General features: G+C 32.5%; 1 protein-coding gene across 1 annotated transcript in view; it reads left to right on the top strand.

Moving 5' to 3' along the window:
- LOC149808392 (solute carrier organic anion transporter family member 4A1-like) overlaps positions 1 to 23,354 on the top strand; it is a 43,776-nt gene that overhangs the window by 5,649 nt on the left and 14,773 nt on the right. The window contains exons 3-6 of the mRNA XM_089968143.1: positions 1,656 to 1,979; positions 7,991 to 8,184; positions 8,895 to 8,994; positions 22,348 to 22,469. Of these exons, the coding sequence (XP_089824269.1) occupies positions 1,656 to 1,979; positions 7,991 to 8,184; positions 8,895 to 8,994; positions 22,348 to 22,469 (740 nt within the window). The remainder of the gene's footprint in view (positions 1 to 1,655; positions 1,980 to 7,990; positions 8,185 to 8,894; positions 8,995 to 22,347; positions 22,470 to 23,354) is intronic.

Genomic DNA, 23,354 nt, shown 5'->3' with positions numbered 1-23,354 from the left:
TTGCCCGAGTGGAACACGTGGTCCTTATCGAAACATCATGATGAATCCTTGAGTGACTCTTCCTTCGGTACTTTACCATTATGAGTCTTCCTTTACTTTTTATTGTCAGCAAATAGAAGAAATGAAATTCATGCCTAATCAGTGGAAAAAAGTTGTTTACGGTTCAGTGCTAACTTTGATTCGGCTTCTTTTCTCTTCCAACCAGGGTTTCTTGTCACGAACCAGCTAACTTCAGTAGACCCTGACCCTATTGAAATCACCAGACTCAGCCGCATCTGTGTTGTGGATAATCAAGAAAGATTCCTTTCGTCCGGTTTGGTCCTAGCGTTTCCTTTCGACTGAATCTAAAAGGAAAAGGAATAGCCGAACCGTATCTCTCTTTCTGTCCAAGATGCTTTTGATATTCCCGCATGCACCATATCGAGGGCGATTTATTTGGTGGCTATCAAAGAGCTTATTAATAGCTCACGGGCAATTTTTAAAAAAATGAGAACCAAAGCCTTTGAAGTTATGAATATTACTGCACCTTGGGCCTTTTTTAATCATTCTTCTCTGGATGATGCTACAAACACTGTCTTTTGGAAGTCCCAATCCATATTCTCTTTCTATTACCTTTGGTCAATGTTGCACCAGAGAAAAGGCATTTATGCATTAGGTCATACTGTGTTATGGCAACAACTTGTCAAGTTATCCTCCACCTGCAGTAGAGCACCCTGCTGGCGGAAAATGCTACGTTCTGAATAATCAATATTAAATATACATGCATTGATGTATATTGTTAATAATATGTATCATCATTCATGGTTATAGTTATTAAAGGTTATTTAGTAGATACTATTTTATATACGAATATCCTATGATAGAAGTTTGCACTTTAAAAATGAGTCATGTATTAGTTGCGTAGATTCATTCATAAAGATCCAAGGCTGAATATGGTCTATTAGTACAAGTAGACATCACTTGATCCAACAAGGATGGTCAGATTCCTTATTATTCGGTGTGAAAACAGCTGATCTGTTTACTGAGCGAGTTATTTTGAAATGCCAAGATGATTCATTTATGCCTCGTATTGCATTCTCTCCATTGCATTTTAGTAATCTATAGAATAGAATTATTGTGTAGAATTAGACATTCTGAGTAGCAAATCACTCAGTCATGGACGTTATTCATTGAGAGGATTGGATTTATTTCATTTAACGATTCGTTAGAATTACAGTGCCGGATATATTTTAGATTAATTCGAACAAAAGATTTATGGAATAACTATGCATTCATTTAAATACTTCGGATAATAGTTGTCATGGGATAATTGTGAATTCATTAAAGATATTTTATGAATATATCATGGTGATTATTTTGTACCGTTGATACATTAGCACATTACTGATCATCATTCGGAATATCTTCGGAACTCGGATTACTCGATGCTTTTGGAATTGATAGAACATTTAGGACTGCATGATTTCATTCATCATACTGTAAGTTATTTTTAATTCTTTCACTTTGCATTTTAAGAAAATAAATTAATATTTTCAATTTTACAAAAACTTGTATTTGAAGGCGACAGAGTCATAACAATATGCGATTTTATATGAAATAACTGGTGAAGGCTTGTACATTCATGCAATCAGTTTCTTTCCACGTTCTTATTACAGCTGCTGCCAGATTTTCAACAAAGTAGGCTTTTTTGTCCTCTGGGCATTCCTGCTGTGTTTTGTGGAGGGGTTCGCGGTCAACGGTGTTGGAAATGCTGGTTTGCCGTCCATTGAAAAACAATTTAAAATGACAAGCTCTAAATCGGCCCTGATTCCCAGTTCCCAAGACATCGGTGCCCTTGTTGTCGTCCTCTTTGTCAGCTTTATCGGCAGTCGTTACAACAAGGCCAGCTGGGTGGCCTCGGGTTCGCTTATCATGGCAGTGGGATCCTTTATATTCATCATTCCACACATGGCGAAAAAATATCAATATAGCGGTAATATGTTACAAAATATACATATAGTGGTAATACATTAGACAATATACATATGGAGTTACTGTTAAAAATATACTTCCTTACCTAAATATAGCAGTAATATATTAGAAAATATACTTCCAAACCTAAGTAAAGCGGTAATATATTAGAAAATATTCCTCCAAACCTAAGTAAAGCGGTAATATATTAGAAAATATAAATATAGTAGTAATAATTAGAAAATATAAAACTACCGGTAATATATTAGAAAATATACTTCCAAATATAAATATAGTAGTAATATACTAGAAAATATACTTCCAAATATAACTATAGTAGTAATATATTAGAAAATTTACTTCCAAATATAAATATAGTAGTAATATATTAGAAAATTTACTTCCAAATATAAATATAGTGGCAATATATTAGAAAATTTACTTCCAAATATAAATATAGTAGTAATATATTAGAAAATTTACTTCCAAATATAAATTTAGTGGTAATATATTAGAAAATGTACTTTTAAATGAAGACCACTGACCATATTGTGGATGAAACAATAGTAGTTCTGCTCTTAAAACCCGTGATCACAGTTAAATAATGTCGATACTTATGAACAGAAGCGATTTTACTGAGAGTGTTAGGGAAAGATCCTGCTAGAACTGGATTTTACTGAGTGGTGTTTCTGAATGATCCTGCTAAAATTGGATTTTACTAATTGGTGTTAGGGAATGGTCCTGCTAAAATTGGATTTTACTAAGTGGTGTTATGGAATGATCCTTCTTAAATTATATTTTATTGAGCTGTGTTAGGGAACGATTGCACTAAAATTGGATTTTACTGAGTGGTGTCAGGGAATGATCCTGCTAAAATTAGATTTTACTGAGTGGTGTCAGGGAATGATCCTGCTTAAACTGGATTAAAAGTTGGTGAAATAAAGCTTAAACTAAGATCACACTGACATGATTACTGAGAAGTTTTCACCACGCGAATAAATCATTCCTCACACTTCATAGAAGGGTTGATTTTCTTTTCGTATCTTTTGCTAACCTCTTTGTTTTAACATAATTTACGGCAGTCGAAGAAAATGGATGTTTGAAAGATCATTTTGAGGTCGAGGTATACACAATATGACGTGATTGATATATGTATTCCATGTAAATTCAGATTTTCTTCTTCTTAGATATGGAAGATGTATTGTGAAGCAAAAGAAAAAAGTCAGTAAAGACCAATTCTAAATTTATTTTAGTAAATCAAACTGTTACATATCAATCAGTTTTCAGTTATTTAATTAATAAATCAATATACCATTTCATTAATTAGATTTTTATGATACAAACTGATTTAATAGCTTCACGAGGACAAGCTCCGTCTATATAGTTAGTATAAATTTTTTGCTTCACTTTTCACTTATTTAAGACACATACGCACACTAGTTGAACTGTATGTGACATTAACGACGTATGCTCTTAGTATATGTCTATAAAAACCATTTTCTGTCATCATAGATGAAAACAATCAACTAGATCTTACAGTCATAACGTGATATTCATGGTCGCGTTTGTCCTCCAATAAATCTGCAAGACTGTGCACGCAACTGTTTTGACGCCAAATGTTCGCAATATAAAAACCAATAAATCGAATTTTATTTACTTGTAAACTATCGTCAACATTATCAATACTGGTCAAGTCTTCCGTCGTCCTTTCTTCCTTCATTCTATATACAAATGAGTTCATTTGGTCTTCAGATAGTAGTTTTTGATACATTAAGTTTATAAGAAACGTATTGCCTCCATTTTTTCTTCTGTCATTCCATCTTACAAAACTCTTCAAGTAAATTATATAATGTACAAACACTTAAAATGAAAAGACCTCTGGTCTCATATAACGGACTTCACACAATGATTCCTGAAAACCAATTGAACTATATATATATATATATATATATATATATATATATATATATATATATATATATATATATATATATATATATATATATATATATATATATATATATATATATATATATTGTAACGTGCTCCACCCCGGGGATTAATTTCCCGGCGCAGGCTCCCTTATATTTAGAGAATTTCCTCCTGTTTCGATGGTTCGGCAATCCTCAAACTGAGACTTTGAATTGGTTGCAATAGTATAATGTACTGGTAGTACATAGTACGTCGTCTGATAACAGACAAAATCCCTGTAGAAATAATGGCTTCTTATACTAGCTACTTATCCGTGAGGAAATTATTTATCTAAGTATATAAACAACATAAAATCTGAATGAGAAAAATAGAGGATTTATTTTAGTCTTAACATGTCAATGAACACTTCAAAATAATATAATTCACATATTCTCTTCCTAGTCAATAAATAAATTAGTGTAACAGAACGTACATATAGTTATAACCAGCAGTCTCAACAGTTAGTATTAAATAATAATATTGATCAAATATAATTTACTGTAATACTTTTATAATGTTTATAGGGTAACATTAAAATCCCAATACAAACGGATTCAAATAAATAGAATTAACAGGCGAAACGGGTGACCATTTCTTTTACGATAAAAATATAAAGTCATACAAATGTACCGAAATAGCGTTATGGAGGCCCTATATCCCACCGTAAGAGTATTCAACACTTTATCTTTGGCTTTGGTTTTCCTTAGTACATAAATTTATTATTAAATTTTTATATTGCATAAATGAATGTATATTTTCAAATATTATTATTTCTACTTAGAGAATGATAACATTCCCTATCACTTTTGGAAGCCGATAATATATTGTAGTTGTATACGAACCCGATGCCGGTTGAAGGGAAATTGACTGGTTTGCGAGACACCCATATTTATAACCTTCGGTTGCACTACACAGTGTAACACTCCGCCAAAATAGTACATATTGTTAACAAGTATTTAAGACTCAATAAATACTAAATATCGTTAAATTATTGAGATACAAAACAAACATTAAATGCTAATTATATTATTACAATCTTAATCGCAAACGTATGGTCAAACACTAAAATCCTTGTGTCACACGTGTAAATAGTAAACATTGGCCTCCAAACAAGTTGGTGGTGCGGGAAAATTAGAACATGCACCATCCTAATGCGTTATCCTCGCAGGTGAAGGTAAGTGCATTATTTTCTTGTTGAGCATAACTTATTCTACGTAAAAACTAGTTATATCAAATGTTTATTGCTGCTCAATAATGATTGCATATACCGCGTAGTGGAAATCTGAGGTGCCTCCAATACGTAAAATTGCCTCCAAAACAAAGATGGCGGACATCGTGAAATACATTGAACGTTGTACATAATGTGAATGATACAGAACATTTGTTTTGTAATACATCGAACTTAACATAGTCTCAGAATATCCAGTTGCATATGAAACTAGTATATGTGTGATTTACAACATTGAAACAATGTAAACCAATGATATAACACATTGGAGGTGCCTCCAGTACATAAAGTGCCTCCAAAACAAAGATGGCGGACATCGTGAAATGCATTGAACGTTGTACATAATTTCAATCATACAGAACAGTTGTTTTGTAATACATCGAACTTAACAGTCTCAGAATATCCATCTGCATATGAAACTAGCATATTTGTATTCATGTAAAATTCGTAACAATATATATATATATATATATATATATATATATATATATATATATATATATATATATATATATATATATATATATATATATATTATCTATACTATGATAACCTACTAATCATAAGTGTTAGCATATATTGTTAAACTGTAATAACTGACCTCCGATCTTCGACCTATCCTACGTAAAGACTTATTTTGTTTGGTACGAGTATATTCTCTTAAAATAAGTAACAGAAAAGAGTGAAGACAACAAGCTTTGTAAATTTAAGAAATACTTTATTTCCCTAGACTACAAAGTAAAAAAAAATAAGAAAAAGGAACTTCTGATATTGCGAAATACATCCAAATTGTAATCGAAGAATTGAAACACAAGTCCGATCAATGAAAAGTTCTATGTGAACCACAGTTCAATTCCCGATGAAAATCCAAGATGGAAGGCGATGACGTATGCAATTGTTAGCGTTGTACTGATGTGTCAACATTCTCTTGTTGAATCACAGAAAATATTATTCCGGTTTTTGAATTCTGTATAAATTTCAGGAAATGCCTTTGTCCAAGAGTTAATTAAGAGCACTTTAGTTTTTCCAGGAAAAACAATCACTTGAATTTCAATAATTTGAAGAAAATAAAATTTCAACCCCAAACTGGACACAACATAAAACAACTTGACTTTTCAAGGGTTAAGGCACGACTGATCGAATTATTATCATAACATCAGTTATAAGACTAACTAAAATGCAAAACAGATGCCCGGATGGGAATAAAAAGTTCATCTTTCTGGGAAAAATAGAAGTTTGTTTACGAATTAACACGTGTCTCACGTCACGTAGTCCAGCTATGATCGTGTCTCAACTAAATGAATATTATTCTGAGAAAGAATGAAAAAAAATGTTGTTTTTTTTAATAAAAGTTATTTAACAAAACTGTCAGTGATTTTAAGGCAAGCAACTAGATGCAATGTTTCTATTATATATTTACATTAATGAAAATACATTTTAAAGAATCAGTCAAGTCAAACAGAACTAAACTTAATTCTGAAAAAACTCAAGTCCAGTAAACAATATTACACTACAATAACATGTAATGGAATAAAAAATATTTTAAAACTAACAGACAAACAATTAACTTAAATGTACATAACATGTTATACTGTGCTAACCTACCAATCTGAGGTGTTGGCTCATTTTATCTAGACTGATAATCTATCCATTCTAATTGTTGGCTTTTTTTAATTATAGTTTGATAACCTAACCGTCTCAGATGTTAGACTGTTTTGTTGTACCGTGATAACCTAATCCATCTTAGGTGTTGGCTTATGTTGTTATACTGTATTAATCTACCCATCATAGGCAATGGCTTGTTTTGTTATACTGCATTAATCTGCCCATCATAGGCAATGGCTTGTGTTGTTATACTGCATTAATCTACCCATCATAGGCAATGGCTTGTGTTGTTATACTGCATTAATCTACCCATCATAGGCAATGGCTTGTATTGTTATACTGCATTAATCTACCCATCATAGGCAATGGCTTGTGTTGTTATACTGCATTAATCTACCCATCATAGGCAATGGCTTGTGTTGTTATACTGCATTAATTTACCCATCTTAGGCAATGGCTTGTGTTGTTATACTGCATTAATCTACCCATCTTAGGCAATGGCTTGTGTTGTTATACTGTATTAACCTACCCATCATAGGCAATGGCTTGTTTTGTTATACTGCATTAATCTACCCATCTTAGGCAATGGCTTGTTTTGTTAAACTGTGTTAACCTACCAATCTATGTGTTGCCTAATTTTGTTTCATGTTGCAATAACATTAGCAGCGTTTAAGTATGCTGTATATTAATAATGTAGTTTCGCTGAAAAAAAAATATTGTAATGCCTGTCTACTGAAAGGGGGTAATGGGTAGGGAATGGTGTTAATTGTGAGAACCACAAAACTGAAAGTAACTTTTGTTCTTGATTTTATTATCACTAACGTAGAGTGAGGATGAAGGCATTATATCTGGTGTTGGCAAATTGCCAGAAACATGTATTCCACTGTTAACTGCAACACCTTGGAAATTAATATTTATCTGTGTTTGTATATAATGGCACACACACACACACACACACACACATATATATATATATATATATATATATATATATATATATATATATATATATATATATATATATATATATATATATATATATATATATATATATATATATATATATATATATATATATATATATATATATATATATATATATATATATATATATATATATAATCACAATCGTCTCATTCTTTCTTTTGCTCCAGGGTTGTAAACGAAGAAATCTTGAAAATTGCCTAATTTTACAAAATATATTTTTTTTCCAGAAAGCGTTGATACAGATCAGAGAGGAGAATGTAACGCCAACGCGACAAATGGAGGTGGGGATGGTTCCACTTCCTGCGGTGGGGAGGGGGAAGAATACCTTGGGTTGTTTAGTATCGCCCAAATCATCCACGGCATCGGATTCACCCCAATGTTCACGCTTGGCACAGTTTACATTGACGAGAATGGGGAGCACGCGAAGGCTGCGGTTTACATCGGTAAGAAACTATGCTTTTATAACAAGATTTGTACTAGCGTGGCAAAATCGTGGTCTGAATTTGCTTCCCAGTTTCACATTACGTACATTTAGTGTAATTCTTTATATTTACATTGATGTGGTACCGTTAACGCTAATACATACATACCTACATATATCCGAGGCAGAACGTTGTCTTCGAGCGTCAGTGTTCTCCAACCTAGACTGCAGTCGAATAGACAACATGGACATGGGTTGATTAACCTCTGCAATATTTCGAGAAAAAAACATTTCGTACTATAATTGAAATAAATGAAAAGATTTGACCGTTCAAATTAGCGTGTCTTCTGATTATTAAAGTTGTTCACATTTCTTTAATGTTATTCAGAACAATGGTAATGCCTATTTTTTTTTTTGCCCTCTGATCGCTTCCACAAGTAAAAATAGAACGTTACAAATAGAATGCAATATGAAAAAGGTATGGTTTCAAGACTGAACCAAGAGTACAAAAATAGGGAGTTTTACAATCTACACTTTCTATTCCTCATTTTGAATTCCAATAAAATACTTAACAGGCTTTATCAGATGCCCTGAATTGTGATTGCAGTTATTGCAAGGATAATAGTGAGGTCTTTTCAATTGAAGTCTTATTTTATTTAATAAATTATCACTGAATACAATAATTGTAAAGGTTGATGACAATGCATCATTGATGTTCTCATTTGGGAACAGGTCTGACGTACGCCGCAGCCGCAATTGGTGTTGCGTGTGGATTTTTCGCTGGAGGGCAGATGGTGCAGAAACTGTTTGTGGAGTTTGAGCGGGTCCCAAGGTAGATAAGTGTCTTCTATAAGTAACTGTATCAAGATTCTCCTTGATTCGTCTTTGAACACTGGGCAAAAGACGCAGATTTCACACAGTCTGTGAGCAGATTCTGGCTGAAAATTATTTTCCTATCCTTAATAAACAAGTAAATTTGTCGTATTTCTTCTTGGTGGGGGAAGCAGAAATCGATGATATTGATATAGCCACAGAGATTATTTTAAAGAAAGTTTATGCTACTTGAAAGATTATTGCGTGTGTGTGTCTGTGTGTGTGTGTGTGTGTGTGGTTCTCTCTTCTCTCAGTATCATATAAACACGGTACAGTCCATCTATAATTGTGTGTGTGTGTGTGGTTCTCTCTTCCACCAATATCTTCATATAAACATGGCACAGTACATCTATAAGTGTGTGTGTGTGTTTCTCTCTTCTCTCAATATCATCATACAAACATGGCACACTGCATCTATAAGTGTGTGTGGTTCTCTCTTCTCTCAATGCCTTCATATAAACATTGTACAATAAACATGGTACAGTCCATCTACAAATTGTGTGTGCATTCTCTCTTCTCTCAATACCTTCATATAAAGATGGTACAATAAACACGGTACAGTCCATCTATAATTGTGTGTGTGTGTATGGTTCTCTCGTCTCTCAGTACCTTCAAATAAACATGATACAGTCCATCTATAATTATGTGCGTTTTCCTTTCTCTTTTCTCTCAATACCTTCTTATAAATATTGTACAATAAACATGGTACAGTCCATGTATAAGTGTGCGTGTATGCGTGTGGTTCTCTATTCTCTGAATTTCTCTCAATATCATCACATAAACATGGAACATTCCATCTATAATTGTGTGTGTGGCTCTTTCTTCTACCAATATCTTCATATAAACATGGTACAGTCCATCTATAACTGTGTGTGTGTGTGTGTGGTTCTCCCTTCTCTCAATATCATCATATAAACATGACACAGTCCATCTATAAGTGTGTTTTTCTCTCTTCTCTCAATACCTTCATATAAACATGGTACAATAAGCACGGTACAGTCCATCTATAACTGTGTGTGTGTGGTTCTCTCGTCTCTCAATACCTTCATATAAACATGGTACAGTCCATCTATAATTATGTCCGTTTTTTCTCTTTTCTCTCAATACCTTCTTATAAACATTGTACAATAAACATGGTACAGTCCATGTATAATTGTGTGTGTGTGTGCGTGTTTATCTCTTCTCTCATTATGTTATAAACATCGTACAATAAGCATGGTACAGTACATCTATAATTGTGTGTGTGTGTGTGGTTCTCTTTTCTCTCAACATCATCATATAAACATGATACAGTCTATCTATAATTGTGTGTATGTGTGGTTCTCTCTTCTCTTAATACCTTCACTTAAACATGGTACAATACACATGGTACAGTCCATCTATAATTGTGTGTGTGGTTATCTCTTCTCTCATTATCATCATATAAACACGGTAAGGTACTATAAGTGTGTGTGTGTGTGTGTGTGTGTGTTTCTCTCTTCTCTCAATGCCTTCATATAAACATGGTACATCTATAATTGTGTGTGTGATTCTCTCTTCTCTCAATATTATCATATAAACACGGTACAGTCCATCTATAATTTTGTGTGCGTGGTTCTCTTTTCTCTCAATGCCTTCATCTAAACACGCCACAGTCCATTTATTATCGCATCCTTTTCAGTACTTGGTCTTGTAAACTCTTACCCTGTGTACTTATTACATTTGAGGGCCCCGGATGGTTGATTGATACAAAATCACTGACATCTCATATCTACCGGGTGGGTTCGAGTCTCAGGCTCCGCCAACGTGGATAAGAGAGAAAGTTTACCGGTAGGAGAGAAAGTTTACCAGTAACTTCTCTTGGGTTCGTGGTTTTTCCTCCACTCGCCGATAGGTCTAGACTATCATGAGCGGAAAAATGGCCTTAAAGCCCATGATAACCAACGAACGTATTATCCGTACGTTCAGTCTCTGCATAACTTCTATGTCAAATGCCTCTTGGTGATTGCTTCAGATGTACACCAAAACATTATGGTATTCTTACTGGCTCATACAAACACCTCACGTAAAATAATAGATTATTGCAAGGCTATTACTATAGTGGTGTTCCAGGCGCCTTTCTCACACGACCTAACCGTGTCAAGCATCAGTAAGAATCAGAGACAACATATCGGAGTTGCATGTAGTTTTTCTAATGGTTTCCTAAGTTCTTTTATTTTAATGAGGAATATTTTACAAGTCTTATATATTTCTTTATTGAGTGCTTAATTTTCTCCCCGTTTGATGTTTGTAGAACTGATACCTACCTAATTTTGTCATGAAGTGAACAAACTGTTTACTTGAATTTGATTTCAAGACCTTACCTTGTTTACGGTTGAATGGATTTATCCATATAAAATATATTATGTCATAGGTCAAGTCATATTTGTAAAGAAATATATTTGGCAAACAATTATTTATTCCTGTTTGATAATCGACCTGTGGAATTACTCGTATTTGTGTTGAGATATAAAAGAATAGTTGTTTATTTAAATTATTCATTGGAATTGCAAAGTGTTCATTGACTTTTTCAAATAAAACACGACTTTGGAGTTATTGAAATTCATTCGAAGACATTCTGCATTATGCCATTGTGATACAACAGGACATTTATGACTATTAGAATTCACTTTGAACATGTTATACTTTTGGACTTTTGGATACAATATTTAGGATTGTTTGTGATGTAATTCGCAATACTGCATGTTTTTATTAAAGTTTTACTTTGTAAGTTAGGGAAATAAATTGTATTTCTTGATTTTACTAAATTTGCTGTTTAGCTTTTTCCTTTTAGATAGTTTTACACTAAGTTTCTATGATTATGACATACCCCTACCCGACGCACCTCTAATTTAACTGAATCATAAGACTTTCATATCGTTGAAAATAAGAATGTATAATATAACATTTTAGTGGTAGAAATTCGCTTGAGATACTTCAGAGGATTAAATTTCGAAGGTTTTTGAATATTTACTGAAGTTGACTAAGAAATATATATTTCACCCTGTAGAGCGATTTTAGATAAGGTATATAGTGAAATTTATTACAAATGCGAATTTCGTTCGTGCATAAATACATTAATAAATACAGTGAAAAAGTATAAATTTAAGTTTTTATATTTTTTCTACTAATAGTAACAAAATACTAGAGGTATCTTATGAAGACAATTAGTATAAACACAATAATATGAAATTTACACATCATAAATGGTGGCACAAAACTATATTGTAATGAAACAAACAATCTAATAAAAGATGATATTATAGTGAACATGAACGCAACGATGTCAGTATATATTGCTTATTCTTATATATTTACATTACAGAATAAAAGTGTGATCGACGCTACTTGTGTTGAAAAATAATACTGAAGTGATTAAATGTTTTAAAATTTGTTGATTTCAAATATGCAATAGATACACCCTACTGATTCAGAACTGATATAGATTTACAGGATACTTTAATTTCTGATAATTCCAAGAAACATAGTATGAACGTAACAAGACGGGGAAGAAAGAAATTTACCCATTTAATGTGGATAAATGAATAAGTTTGCATTCGGGTAAATTTGCAATGCAAACTGTTGAGCAAGTAAATTTGAAAAGTTCAGTTTACAATAATTTAATAAAAACTGAGATTATATTTATGGAGGACAAAGCTAGATTTTAAAAAATACAGTATACGAAGCAAATGAAGCAGAGTTAACAAATGGAGTGTCAAAACTTTGAAAACAGCTTGAGATACGTTTGGAAATATTAAAATTTACGTTACAAATTGTTGAAAATAAAAGTAGCTCTGTTTTTATTTATTGTCCTATTGGTTTATTAATAACAAATGAAAACATTGCATCAAGGATAATATATGCTCTGGATGAGCTTATTTTCTTTAAAAAGAACAATATTCAAGACATCTTTACCACAATCCTGACGGCCCAATTGTTTAAACAAATATAAATTCATTGTTGGAACAAATTAAACGGGAAAAAATGAAACTACAGTACCACGAATTGAAAGAAGTTGTAATTGAAAAATCTATCTGCACATTACCACAAGCAAGCGAGAAAAATATTCCACAACAGAAGAGTTTATGTGTCACTTGCTTGACAATAACTGTGAGATCTTGTAGATATGTAAGCATAAAAAATACAATAATGGATGCAAACACGATTTGACAGTGATAGATGCTTTTTTCAAAATACAGTTGGGCCGAGAAGGCGAATAAAAAAGTGATTTGTTTAAACATATTTTATTGTCGCAATAGTATACAATGGGATTGGGCACAAGTTCTAAATACTTAAATTACGCCTCTCCTTCATGATACAAATATTGCAACATATTCAACATGACGACATAAAAATAAAAATAAGGGAGAGAGAGAGGCACAATGACAGTAATCACGATTTAAGTAAGTTGTTGAAATCGTCCAGTGGCGGTCATATATTTGCATGCATGGTGTAAAATTCTATATTTTTATTTTGCATCGACCTTTCCCCAGAACTGTTAATCTAGGCAAAAAGTTGCATATGACATTTAAAGTAATTTTCTCATCAACCTAGTTCGTTGTCTACTATACTTGGGACAGAACATGAAAAAGTGCATGGTGGTTTCGATTCCACCATAGCAACAACAGGAGTGTTAGCAAGTTGAACAAGGAAAGATCAGCTTTTAATGAACTTAGATTATGTAGTAATCTAGTATGTATAATATACAGTGGCCGATTAAAGAAACTTGACATTTTGCCCGATACCATTTTTGGACATAAGCATTTTTCAAAGCACCGTAAGACATAATACATTGAGTACACTGTTCGAGATTTTTCTACAAAAATGCTGTCGTGGGTATAAAAGATGATTTCGTAGAATTTAGCCTGAAACTGCAAATTAACATATTGTTTGAACGTAGAAGGTTATAATTTGTTTGTTCGGGCACATGGGGAGGGAGTTACTCAATGATAGAATCTGGAGTTTGGCGCGTTTTGATGTTGTAGAGTGTTAGTAATTTTTGTATTTTTCTTCTTGGCGGCAGACTTCCCCACCTTGTTTAAAAAAAGTGAGATAGCCTAGTAGTGAAATTTCGAGATCTTGTAACTATTCTTGCCGCATCGAGCTGTTGCTTTTCCAAATTTTCTGAATCAAGAGCATCCGTTCCCGACTACATTGGCATATTCCAAGATTGGCGTAATATAAGTTATATACAGTTTTGATATAATTTTCCTAATTAGTTTGTATGTTAGTTCTTGATTAGCTGTGAAATGTCCATTTGGTATTTGATGAAAGCAATAATCCTAGATGGTGACGAACATCCACATATTTAAGTTTGATATTATCCAAAACAACTCCAGGATTATCTGTTACGTTTTTGTTTGTGAAAAATATAGCCCCTCTTCATTTTTTTGGGGTTAACTGTAAGAGCCATTTATTAGATCAGTTATACAGTTTTATTAGATCATTGTTCATGACAAGCTCTATTTCAGCAGAATAATGAGATGAATAATACAGAGATGAGTCATCTGCAAAAAGACGAGTCAGAGAGCCCATACCATCGGCAATATCATTTACAGAGATTAAAAACAAGAGTGGTCCAAACACGGATCCTTGGGGCATACCAGCATTTATATTCATGTCCTGTGAATAAATATCGTGCACAACCACCGTTTATTCTCTATTACTTAAATAACTTTCAAAACATTTTATCAGATTACTCAAAACATCGTATTCCTTGAATTTAAATAATAAGCCTCTGTGTCAGACCCGATCGAAAGCTACAATACAAAAATTCTGAGATAGTTCAAATGAACTACAAATACTCGGATATATTTTAATAAGTTGAAAAAAGCGTAGTGACCTGAAAGGAATCCTGACTGATACTTATAAAAAAGAAGCTTTTGTATAAAAGTAATATACTTGTTTAAAAATGCATCTTTTAAAGATTTTTGTGACACGCTGAGCAGAGAGATTGGTCTATAATTGGCGATCTCGTGTTGATCACCATTTCGTTAGCTAAAGGAAGAATGTGCGCAAATATCCATTTATCTGGAAATTTGTTTTCCCGCACTTATCGATTATTTACCATAACTAGTGGTGCTGCTATTGTTTCAATGACGCCTTGAAGCATTATATGTCTTACGCCATCATATCTAGTGGCTTTGTTGACAGATATGGAATTAATAATATCTTTAATTTCTTTTTCAGTAATAGTAATTTAGCTTAGGGTATCATAGTATCTTTTCTGAAAAGTAGGGAGAGGAACATTACTGTCGTCAATAGTTGAAACTGAAGTAAGATAATCGTTTAATAAAATAGCCTTTTCTTTAAAATTTTAGATGCAAACCGAAGCGTTAGTTTTCTTTATCTATAAAAGGTGGAATAGAATTTGAAGGATTTATTTATTTTAAAAAGGAGTTTGTAGTTTTCCAAAATGTTTTATGAACATTTTTTCAAGTCTGAATGATGCGCATCAATATTATCTATATATTGCTTGTAGCACACTTTTACATGTTGTTTACTTTATTCCTGATTTATTTATATTTATGCCAGTCGATTGACCTATGACGATTGATGGCAAACTTGTGTGCTTTATCCCTGTTCCTCGTCATTTTTCTTATTTGGCGGTCAAGCAACGGTTTATCGGTTGTGCGAATTATTGCAGTTTTACAAGGAATGCACAAAGCTGAGAATTATAATAGTCTCGTTGCCAATACGTCAGCTATCATATCAATATTTCAACACTTGGCATAATGCTACATTAACATCATTTCAACATATGACCTACTATTTTGAAGACATTAAAATGTCACTTAATAATTTAATCATACAGCTGACTGAATTAAAGAACGAGATAGCTGCCGACACTACTAAGCTGTTCGACCTCCATGAAAACAATGATTTCGGAGAGATATCCCCGAAATAAAGGCAAACAAACATATGGTACTCAAAACAATATAAAAATACGAAAACAAATGGATGATTACTCTAGCACAGATTTAATTCATAAGGTCAAAATGATACAAATGTAAAAATTTACTTAATTTTTTCTAAAGTTAAATGCTTAGGTTGAAAGGTGGAAACAGATAAAGTTAAATGCTTAGGTTGAAAGGTGGAAACAGATACAGTTAAATGCTTAGGTTGAAAGGTGGAAACAGACACAGTTAAATGCTTAGGTTGAAAGGTGGAAACAGATACAAAAAGTATCTTCGTACAGAAGTGCTAATATAAGTGTCATGCAAGACGGTATTGATGCAGTAAAAACAAACGAATGAGAAAAGGGTTCAATGATTTGGAATAATGCCTTACAACAAAAACATATACATTCAAAACGGCCTTAAATTAAAATACCCTCGCAGTAAATGGCTGCACTTATACAGCTAACACAAAATAGACTAAAGCAAAAACATATTCAAAGTTGAATTGAACACTGAAATTGGCACAAATTGGCACAAAGAATATTGTATTGAGTGTTGTAGTGGATGGCTTAGAAAAGGAAATCAGTAAGTATAATAATAATGGTGTCTGAGGAGAAAAACTGAACTAATGCCTGGACACATATTGCTTTACGACTTTCCCATTGTGTCAAATCATTATTCTACATATTTGATTGTTTTATTGTTTATTTAAAAGATTTAATTACTATTGCATAAGATAAACTAAAATCCCACAAAGCTTCTTGCAAATACACACCAAAGTCAACATTGCTGGACTTAAATGTTTAAGTCTGAAAATACATCCCGGTAGTGGATTTAACAATGCTTGATCACGTTTAGTTGAAAACAACTTAAATACAAAAGAATTTGTTCCGTAATATTTCATTCCAATAAAAATTAAGGCTCATACGCAAGTTTTGTCAACTTGACTATCGAACCTGTAAGATTGTTTTATTCTTGAAGTGATTTATGTTATGTTGGATAAGAGGTAACCGAACATTTGCTTACTGATTTGATATTATCTGCTCCTGACAGTGTAAAAGAAATAACGTAATAGATTGGATTGAAGAACTAATTAGCCAGGACTATACCAATATGTTGCTGCAAACAAAATGATTTTTCTTGTAATAAAATGCACCAGTTACGTTGAAGGAGCTACAGCTAAAGGTCTAGCATTTGGATGGAGTAATTATCCGTTCAAATTAACTGATAGAGAAAATAAAGTTGCAGGAAAACATGTCTACAACATGAGATATGTGAATGAAAGATTGAGTTAAAAAGTTTTATGACTAGGTACTTGAAAAACTTGGATAATTATTTTTCTATTATGTATTAAAAGTGCTAATGGTAGACGCGTTTAATCATTAAAAGAAAAAGGAAAACGTAAAATTTCCACGACAACTAAACCTTAAGTACTTCGACCAACCTGATCAATAAATAAACTAAAATTATATATTCAATGCTCTTCTCTAGAAAACAAAGTGAAAATTTAAAATGAACCTACAGTATAGTGAATTAAATCCCAAATAGTCCTAAAAGTTCTATCACAAGCCCAATGTATGATGTTCCAGCTGAATTCCAGTGGTATACCAAATAAATGCCTATATAAATGTGTTGATGTGCTTGTATCCTTGAATGTGCCAGCTGTATGGAATATGATGACGTGATAACATGTTGAAGATATACAAACTTTTGTTTCATTTGCTGAATACCAAATATCTTACACTTTTAGTAGTCATTAGTGTCAAAATATTTTATTTTATCTTTCTTGTCTTTCTTGTCAACATGGATTCGCATAAAATCATTATCAGTCATTAACAGTACTATTTTATAACCGTACTTTTTTTTTTAGTAGACTGTTGCAAAATCTATACATTAGCCATTGAAGAAAATTTAAGACTGTAAATCCACCATAAATAAGTTTGGATAATTAATTGTTTTATGTTTTTCAGAACGGCGAGCTGTAAACGGTTGTCAATAATTGTTCTCCTTGCAAATGAAAGATTTGTCTGATATTTGGAAAGCTATTGTTTTTACCTTCACATAGCTTAACGTTTGTTTTTTGCCCCAAAATGTCCGCCTGTTTAACTCTTTGCCGAATACATCATTCTTTAAATGTTTGAAAAAAATCTTTCTCGGAATCATCATTAGCCTTTCCTCTCAAATTTGTAGTGAATTCAATGAAGGACATAAGTTACAAAAGTTGATGAAACAAGACAACAAGGTGTACCTTTATTAGTTTGTAATTCAAATATTTGAACTTTGTATTTATATAGCGAATGACCTATTACGCTTCGATTTTCATTTTCACAATACCTTTGTGACTTTTAACTTTGTAGCTTCATAAGAACTTATCATATTCTTTTTTACTCTGATAAGTCATTTGCCTCTTAATTAATTCCAGTGGATCTAATTGGCAGGCCTTGACATGCTCGTGTAAAATATATAGGGATCTCTAAATCCAATTTAACAATCCAACATAATCATACTCATCTGTTTGCTATTGCGCTATATTTCCTTATAATCAGCCAACTTGTTCATCATTTGCCCATCTAAGTATTTACTGGCGTGTAACGAGACACTCAACGCCGTGAAGATCGTTGTTATCTTGGAACATGTCATACGTTGTCAACAGGTCTTGTATTAAACCTAATACCCTGAAACTTGTACCTACTAATAATCCGGTAATAATGTACTGGGCAGATTCTGGTTTGTAATTTTTCCTACAGACATTTCTAAATAACTCAAAAATGTAATGTTGTTTCCATGTACCTTTCATCATATATTATTCATTAAAATCACCTAATATCTTTATGCTAAAATATTTCATGACATCTTCAATATAGTGTTTTCAAACCATCGTTTGATATGCTAAAATATTTAATGACATCTTCTGTGCATTGTTTTCTAATCATCGTTTGATATGCTAAATATTTCATGACATCTTCAATGCATTGTTTTCTAACCATCGTTTGATATGATAAAATATTTCATGACATCTTCAATGCATTGTTTTCTAACCATCGTTTGATCTGTTTGAACCATTTAGACTTGAATAGTTCTCATACGGGTTTTCGTTAAACCTTTCACAACTGTCAATAAAATCGTAAAAGGAAATATCCTTCTAATATGTTGATATCATGACTCTAATTTTTTAAAATGTTTTTGAAAATTTCTCATTGCTCAAATTTTTGCCAGTTGTTATATAGCTTATCCAATGAATTAAATCTTCTTTGGAAACCGGATTATCCTTTTAGCAGTTTTTTCTTATCTGTTACACCTTTGTCATTGTTGAAAATCCTTATTCGTTGACATGTTTGTTCTCGTCGCTGATCGGTATTAATTTGGTCTCTTTATCCGGGTCCTTTTTGCGATGCCTTGATGAACAAATCACTGTTATAACCAGACAAGTTAGGAATTAACAATTGTTTTGTGTGTATGTGTGTATCTGTAATTGAAATTGCGTTCATTATTCCCAAACCAATGGTATTTGGGTATTTGTAACTCAAATTGCGTTCCTTGTGTCCAGAACAATGATATTTTTTGGGTATTTGTTCAATTGCCGTCCTTATATCCAGAGTAATATTATTTTTGGGTATTCGTATTCCAAATTGCGTTTCTTATGTCCAGGACATCTACAATGGCATGTCACTCACAGTTTCATCTGTTATTTCACTTCAACAATTGTGTGTTATTTTTGATGAGTTAAAATCCTTTTCGCCTTCCCTCGTGAGCTATTTGGTCCTTAATTATTTATGCAAAGGCTATTTCACAATACAGAATAATATATACCTGGAATCTTTAGTAGTGATTCAGAATTGTTAATTTAATGCGAATTTACTGATGAAATAAAGGAATTTAAGTGCTGTTTTCTCATTCTTCAGTTATTTTCTATTTTGTAAGAGCGGAGATGAAATTGTGATTTATTTATAATGTGAACGTTGAAAATGCAGAGTGGAAAACCGTTTATTCTAAAAAAGACAGTACCTTACTAAATTATTTTTGTTGTTGTTTTTATTGGTATAGGGTTTAATGTCATTTTAAACACAAAATTGGTGACTAGCATAAATGGTGGAGGTAAAACCCAGGAAAACCCCGGAAAGAACCATCGACCCAAGAGAAGCTACTGGCAAGCTTTCTCACGCACCCACAATAAATTATTGTGAAAATATTCAAGAGATGGATATTTAATAACCTCGTTGGATTACTTGAAGCATTAAAGTTTATTTGTGACATCCAACTTCCACTGGATTAACCTTGAAATAAAACATTTGAATTTAGAACGGTTATTCTCTGTGGTGCTAGACACAAGAACATCAGAGCCTTCATTCGGAACACCTTTGGATTGTTTCCAGATTACTGTGAAATTGATAGAACATTAAAATAATACAGGAATTCACACCATTTGTAGGTTATTTGTAATTCTTTCACTTGCTTCATGTTATATTTTAGGGTAATAAATTGATATCTTTGAAAATTTACATTGTCTCGCCCCATAGCTTAACCCACTAGGACGTAAGAAAAGACACATCTACAAGCTTCAGCTTTCATATTGATACACGATTTTATTTTGTTCTTAACCCATTCATACAAAGATATATACAAGTTCCCTCTGATCGGCTATGAGCATTTCGCATTGTTAAATATTAAATAATTTCAAACAATCATCTTGAACTTTCGCCTCTTTCCTGTCATAATTTTGTATGATCGGTTAATATAATTTTGTGATGTTAAATATTCAATAATGTAAAACAGTCATCTTGGATTTTCACCTCATTCCTGGCCTTATTTTGCATGAAGTATTTCAAAGAGTGTTTCTACCGCAGTTTGAATTCAGCATGAATTAGTATGCTTGGGCAAGTCTATTTACTCTAATTTGCCAAGGCACTATATAACCTGCTTGTGTTGCTGTGCCGTAACGCACCAACCAAATGTTTTGATATTTTTTTAATGCATCGTTATGAATCTGGTCGTGAAAACTAAGTGAGTCTTCACAGGACGAAATTGTCAGTTTTATTCCATTAATGACCTTCTTCAAATATGGTTCAATGTCACTGCTAAAGTCGCGCCATTTTTGTAATCAACGCAAAATCTGTACTTAGTGTCATGTACCTAAATCAGTCCCTTAAGATATTTGGCAAAATTCTGTTTCCATTTTGTGTCTCCATCTTCTTTAATTCATTTCTAGCTTGAAGACGTATACTAAATGGGTTTCAATTTTGTTCTCACTTGATTAGGTGTGGTTATATTATGTATAAAATCCTCGTTTTTATTTATTTAACTAGATATGTTTCTATGTATTCGACCGTTCTGCATGCGTATTATCTTTATATTTTCACATTTGACATTTTATCCTATATGTTAGCAACAATCTGACTGTTCTTTTTGGTCTGTCGATATTTGGGGTATCTATCTAAGAAGCTTTCGTTGCAGCTTACTATGGGTTTCTTACGTTAATTTAGACGTGCTGTCGCTGAATCACTTTATTCAGTCTGTAAAGACTAGCAACTCAAGAAGTAATTTATTTGTTAGGCACAGTGAAGCCGTCTCCAGATATTTTACGCAAGTTTCAAGTGCCCTGCTGTCTGAAGCAATGCCAACTTATCCCATTGACACTGATTTGATGTCATGTTTTTTTTACTCATGACAAATTATCCCATTGACACTTATTTAATGTCATGTTTTTGACTCATGACAACTTATCCCATTGACACTGATTTGATGTCATGTTTTTGACTCATGACAAAGTAACACAACTACAATATCATACTTAAATATGAATCGTCAAAGGGAAACAGGTGTGTTCAGGAATTAACGATATTTATATATTGTTGTCACTGTTAATATTCAGCGGTATTTAGTTGTATTTAAATATATTTTTGGTGAAATATCTTAAAAAAAGCATCGCATTAATTTTAATACATTAAGCAAAGAATATACAACTGCATGCAATATATAAATCTTTTTATGTTTTAGTTACCTCGTCTATTTTTCAAATGTTCTCATTTGTGTTTAGTAGATCGTTAAAGAGTCAATACAAATATCTTAGACTTGTCTGTGCTGATGCTCCATTAACATTACTACTCGAAACTAAATAAACTACTCGTCAAAGCAGAAGCAACATGTAATTAAAGTGATCTCCCTGGACCGTTTGATTCACCTTATATATATATATATATATATATATATATATATATATATATATATATATATATATATATATATATATATATATGAAATTTTAAAATAATAATAATAATAATAATAATAATAAGCTACCAATATTGTCAATGTTTTGAAAATGACTTCATTTTTATTCATTGTAATAGTGGTCAAGTTGATGATAATTACTGATTTTCCCACTTGGAACATTGCAGTGCAGATTTCGACGCACGTGATCCTCGTTGGGTGGGTGCATGGTGGCTTGGCTTTGTTCCCACTTGTATAGCGTTCGCTCTGCTGGCAGTGCCGCTGTTCGGCTTCCCAAAATACCTACCGGGTAATAGTTAAAATATTTTCAATTAATATTTATGCAGATTTGTTTTTACGTGCCCTCAATAATTTTATGATTTACGACTATTTTATTACCAATTTCGTAACCGCGCAATAATTTTTACTTGTCCACAATCTATAGCTTAACAACAATGGGGATGGCTTGCAATTTGGACATGAAAGCACTTAATAGACTTCGGGAGTAATACAAAGTCAAATATGGATTGCACATGGAATACGAAAGAATTATGTAAATTTATGGCTTAAAAAGGTCGAAGTTCAAGATCAGAGTGACTGAACGTAGAATCGTTGTTGCCAAATAGTAACAGTAGTTCAATAACAATATATCTGAATGAAACCTTGTGGATGGATTATACTTGAATAAAAAAGAATTTATTGAATTTGGAGTCATGAAAAGATAGGTCAAGGTCATCGTGACTGAAAGAAGAATATAGTTTCTGCACAAATAGTTTATTTATCAATCATGCGTCTGCACCAAAGCTTTTTGATGACTTTCATGTTGGCTAGGAAGGAGGTCTTTTCATTATAGTATAAGAAGCTGGACAGCTTAAGATATGGAAAAGGACCCTTTGATTTCGGGTCACATGATCGAATATCATTGTCATTGTGGCTGAATGAAATATTGGCTTTGCAGAATAAATTTAGTTCTGTTGTAAGCTGCTTGACCAAATTATGTGGATGGCTTGCACTTAGGGTAATACAAGTATTTGTAGATTATGGGGTTTAAAAGTCCGAGGTCCCGGTAATGGCAAGTCTAATAATAAAATACTAGTTTATTTACATTCAGGTTACTACTTTTAAAAAACGAAACCCTTGTTGTCCTCTGCTGTGTCTGACGTAGTTGTTCTAAAATCAAACAACAACGAAAACA

This window comes from Sinohyriopsis cumingii, chromosome 1 (genome assembly GCF_028554795.1).
Source record: "Sinohyriopsis cumingii isolate HCF-2022 chromosome 1, ASM2855479v2, whole genome shotgun sequence".
In the NCBI taxonomy this organism is placed as follows: domain Eukaryota; kingdom Metazoa; phylum Mollusca; class Bivalvia; order Unionida; family Unionidae; genus Sinohyriopsis; species Sinohyriopsis cumingii.
The sequence above is the reverse complement of the archived record's forward strand: the minus strand, read 5'-3'. Positions and strand labels throughout refer to the sequence as shown.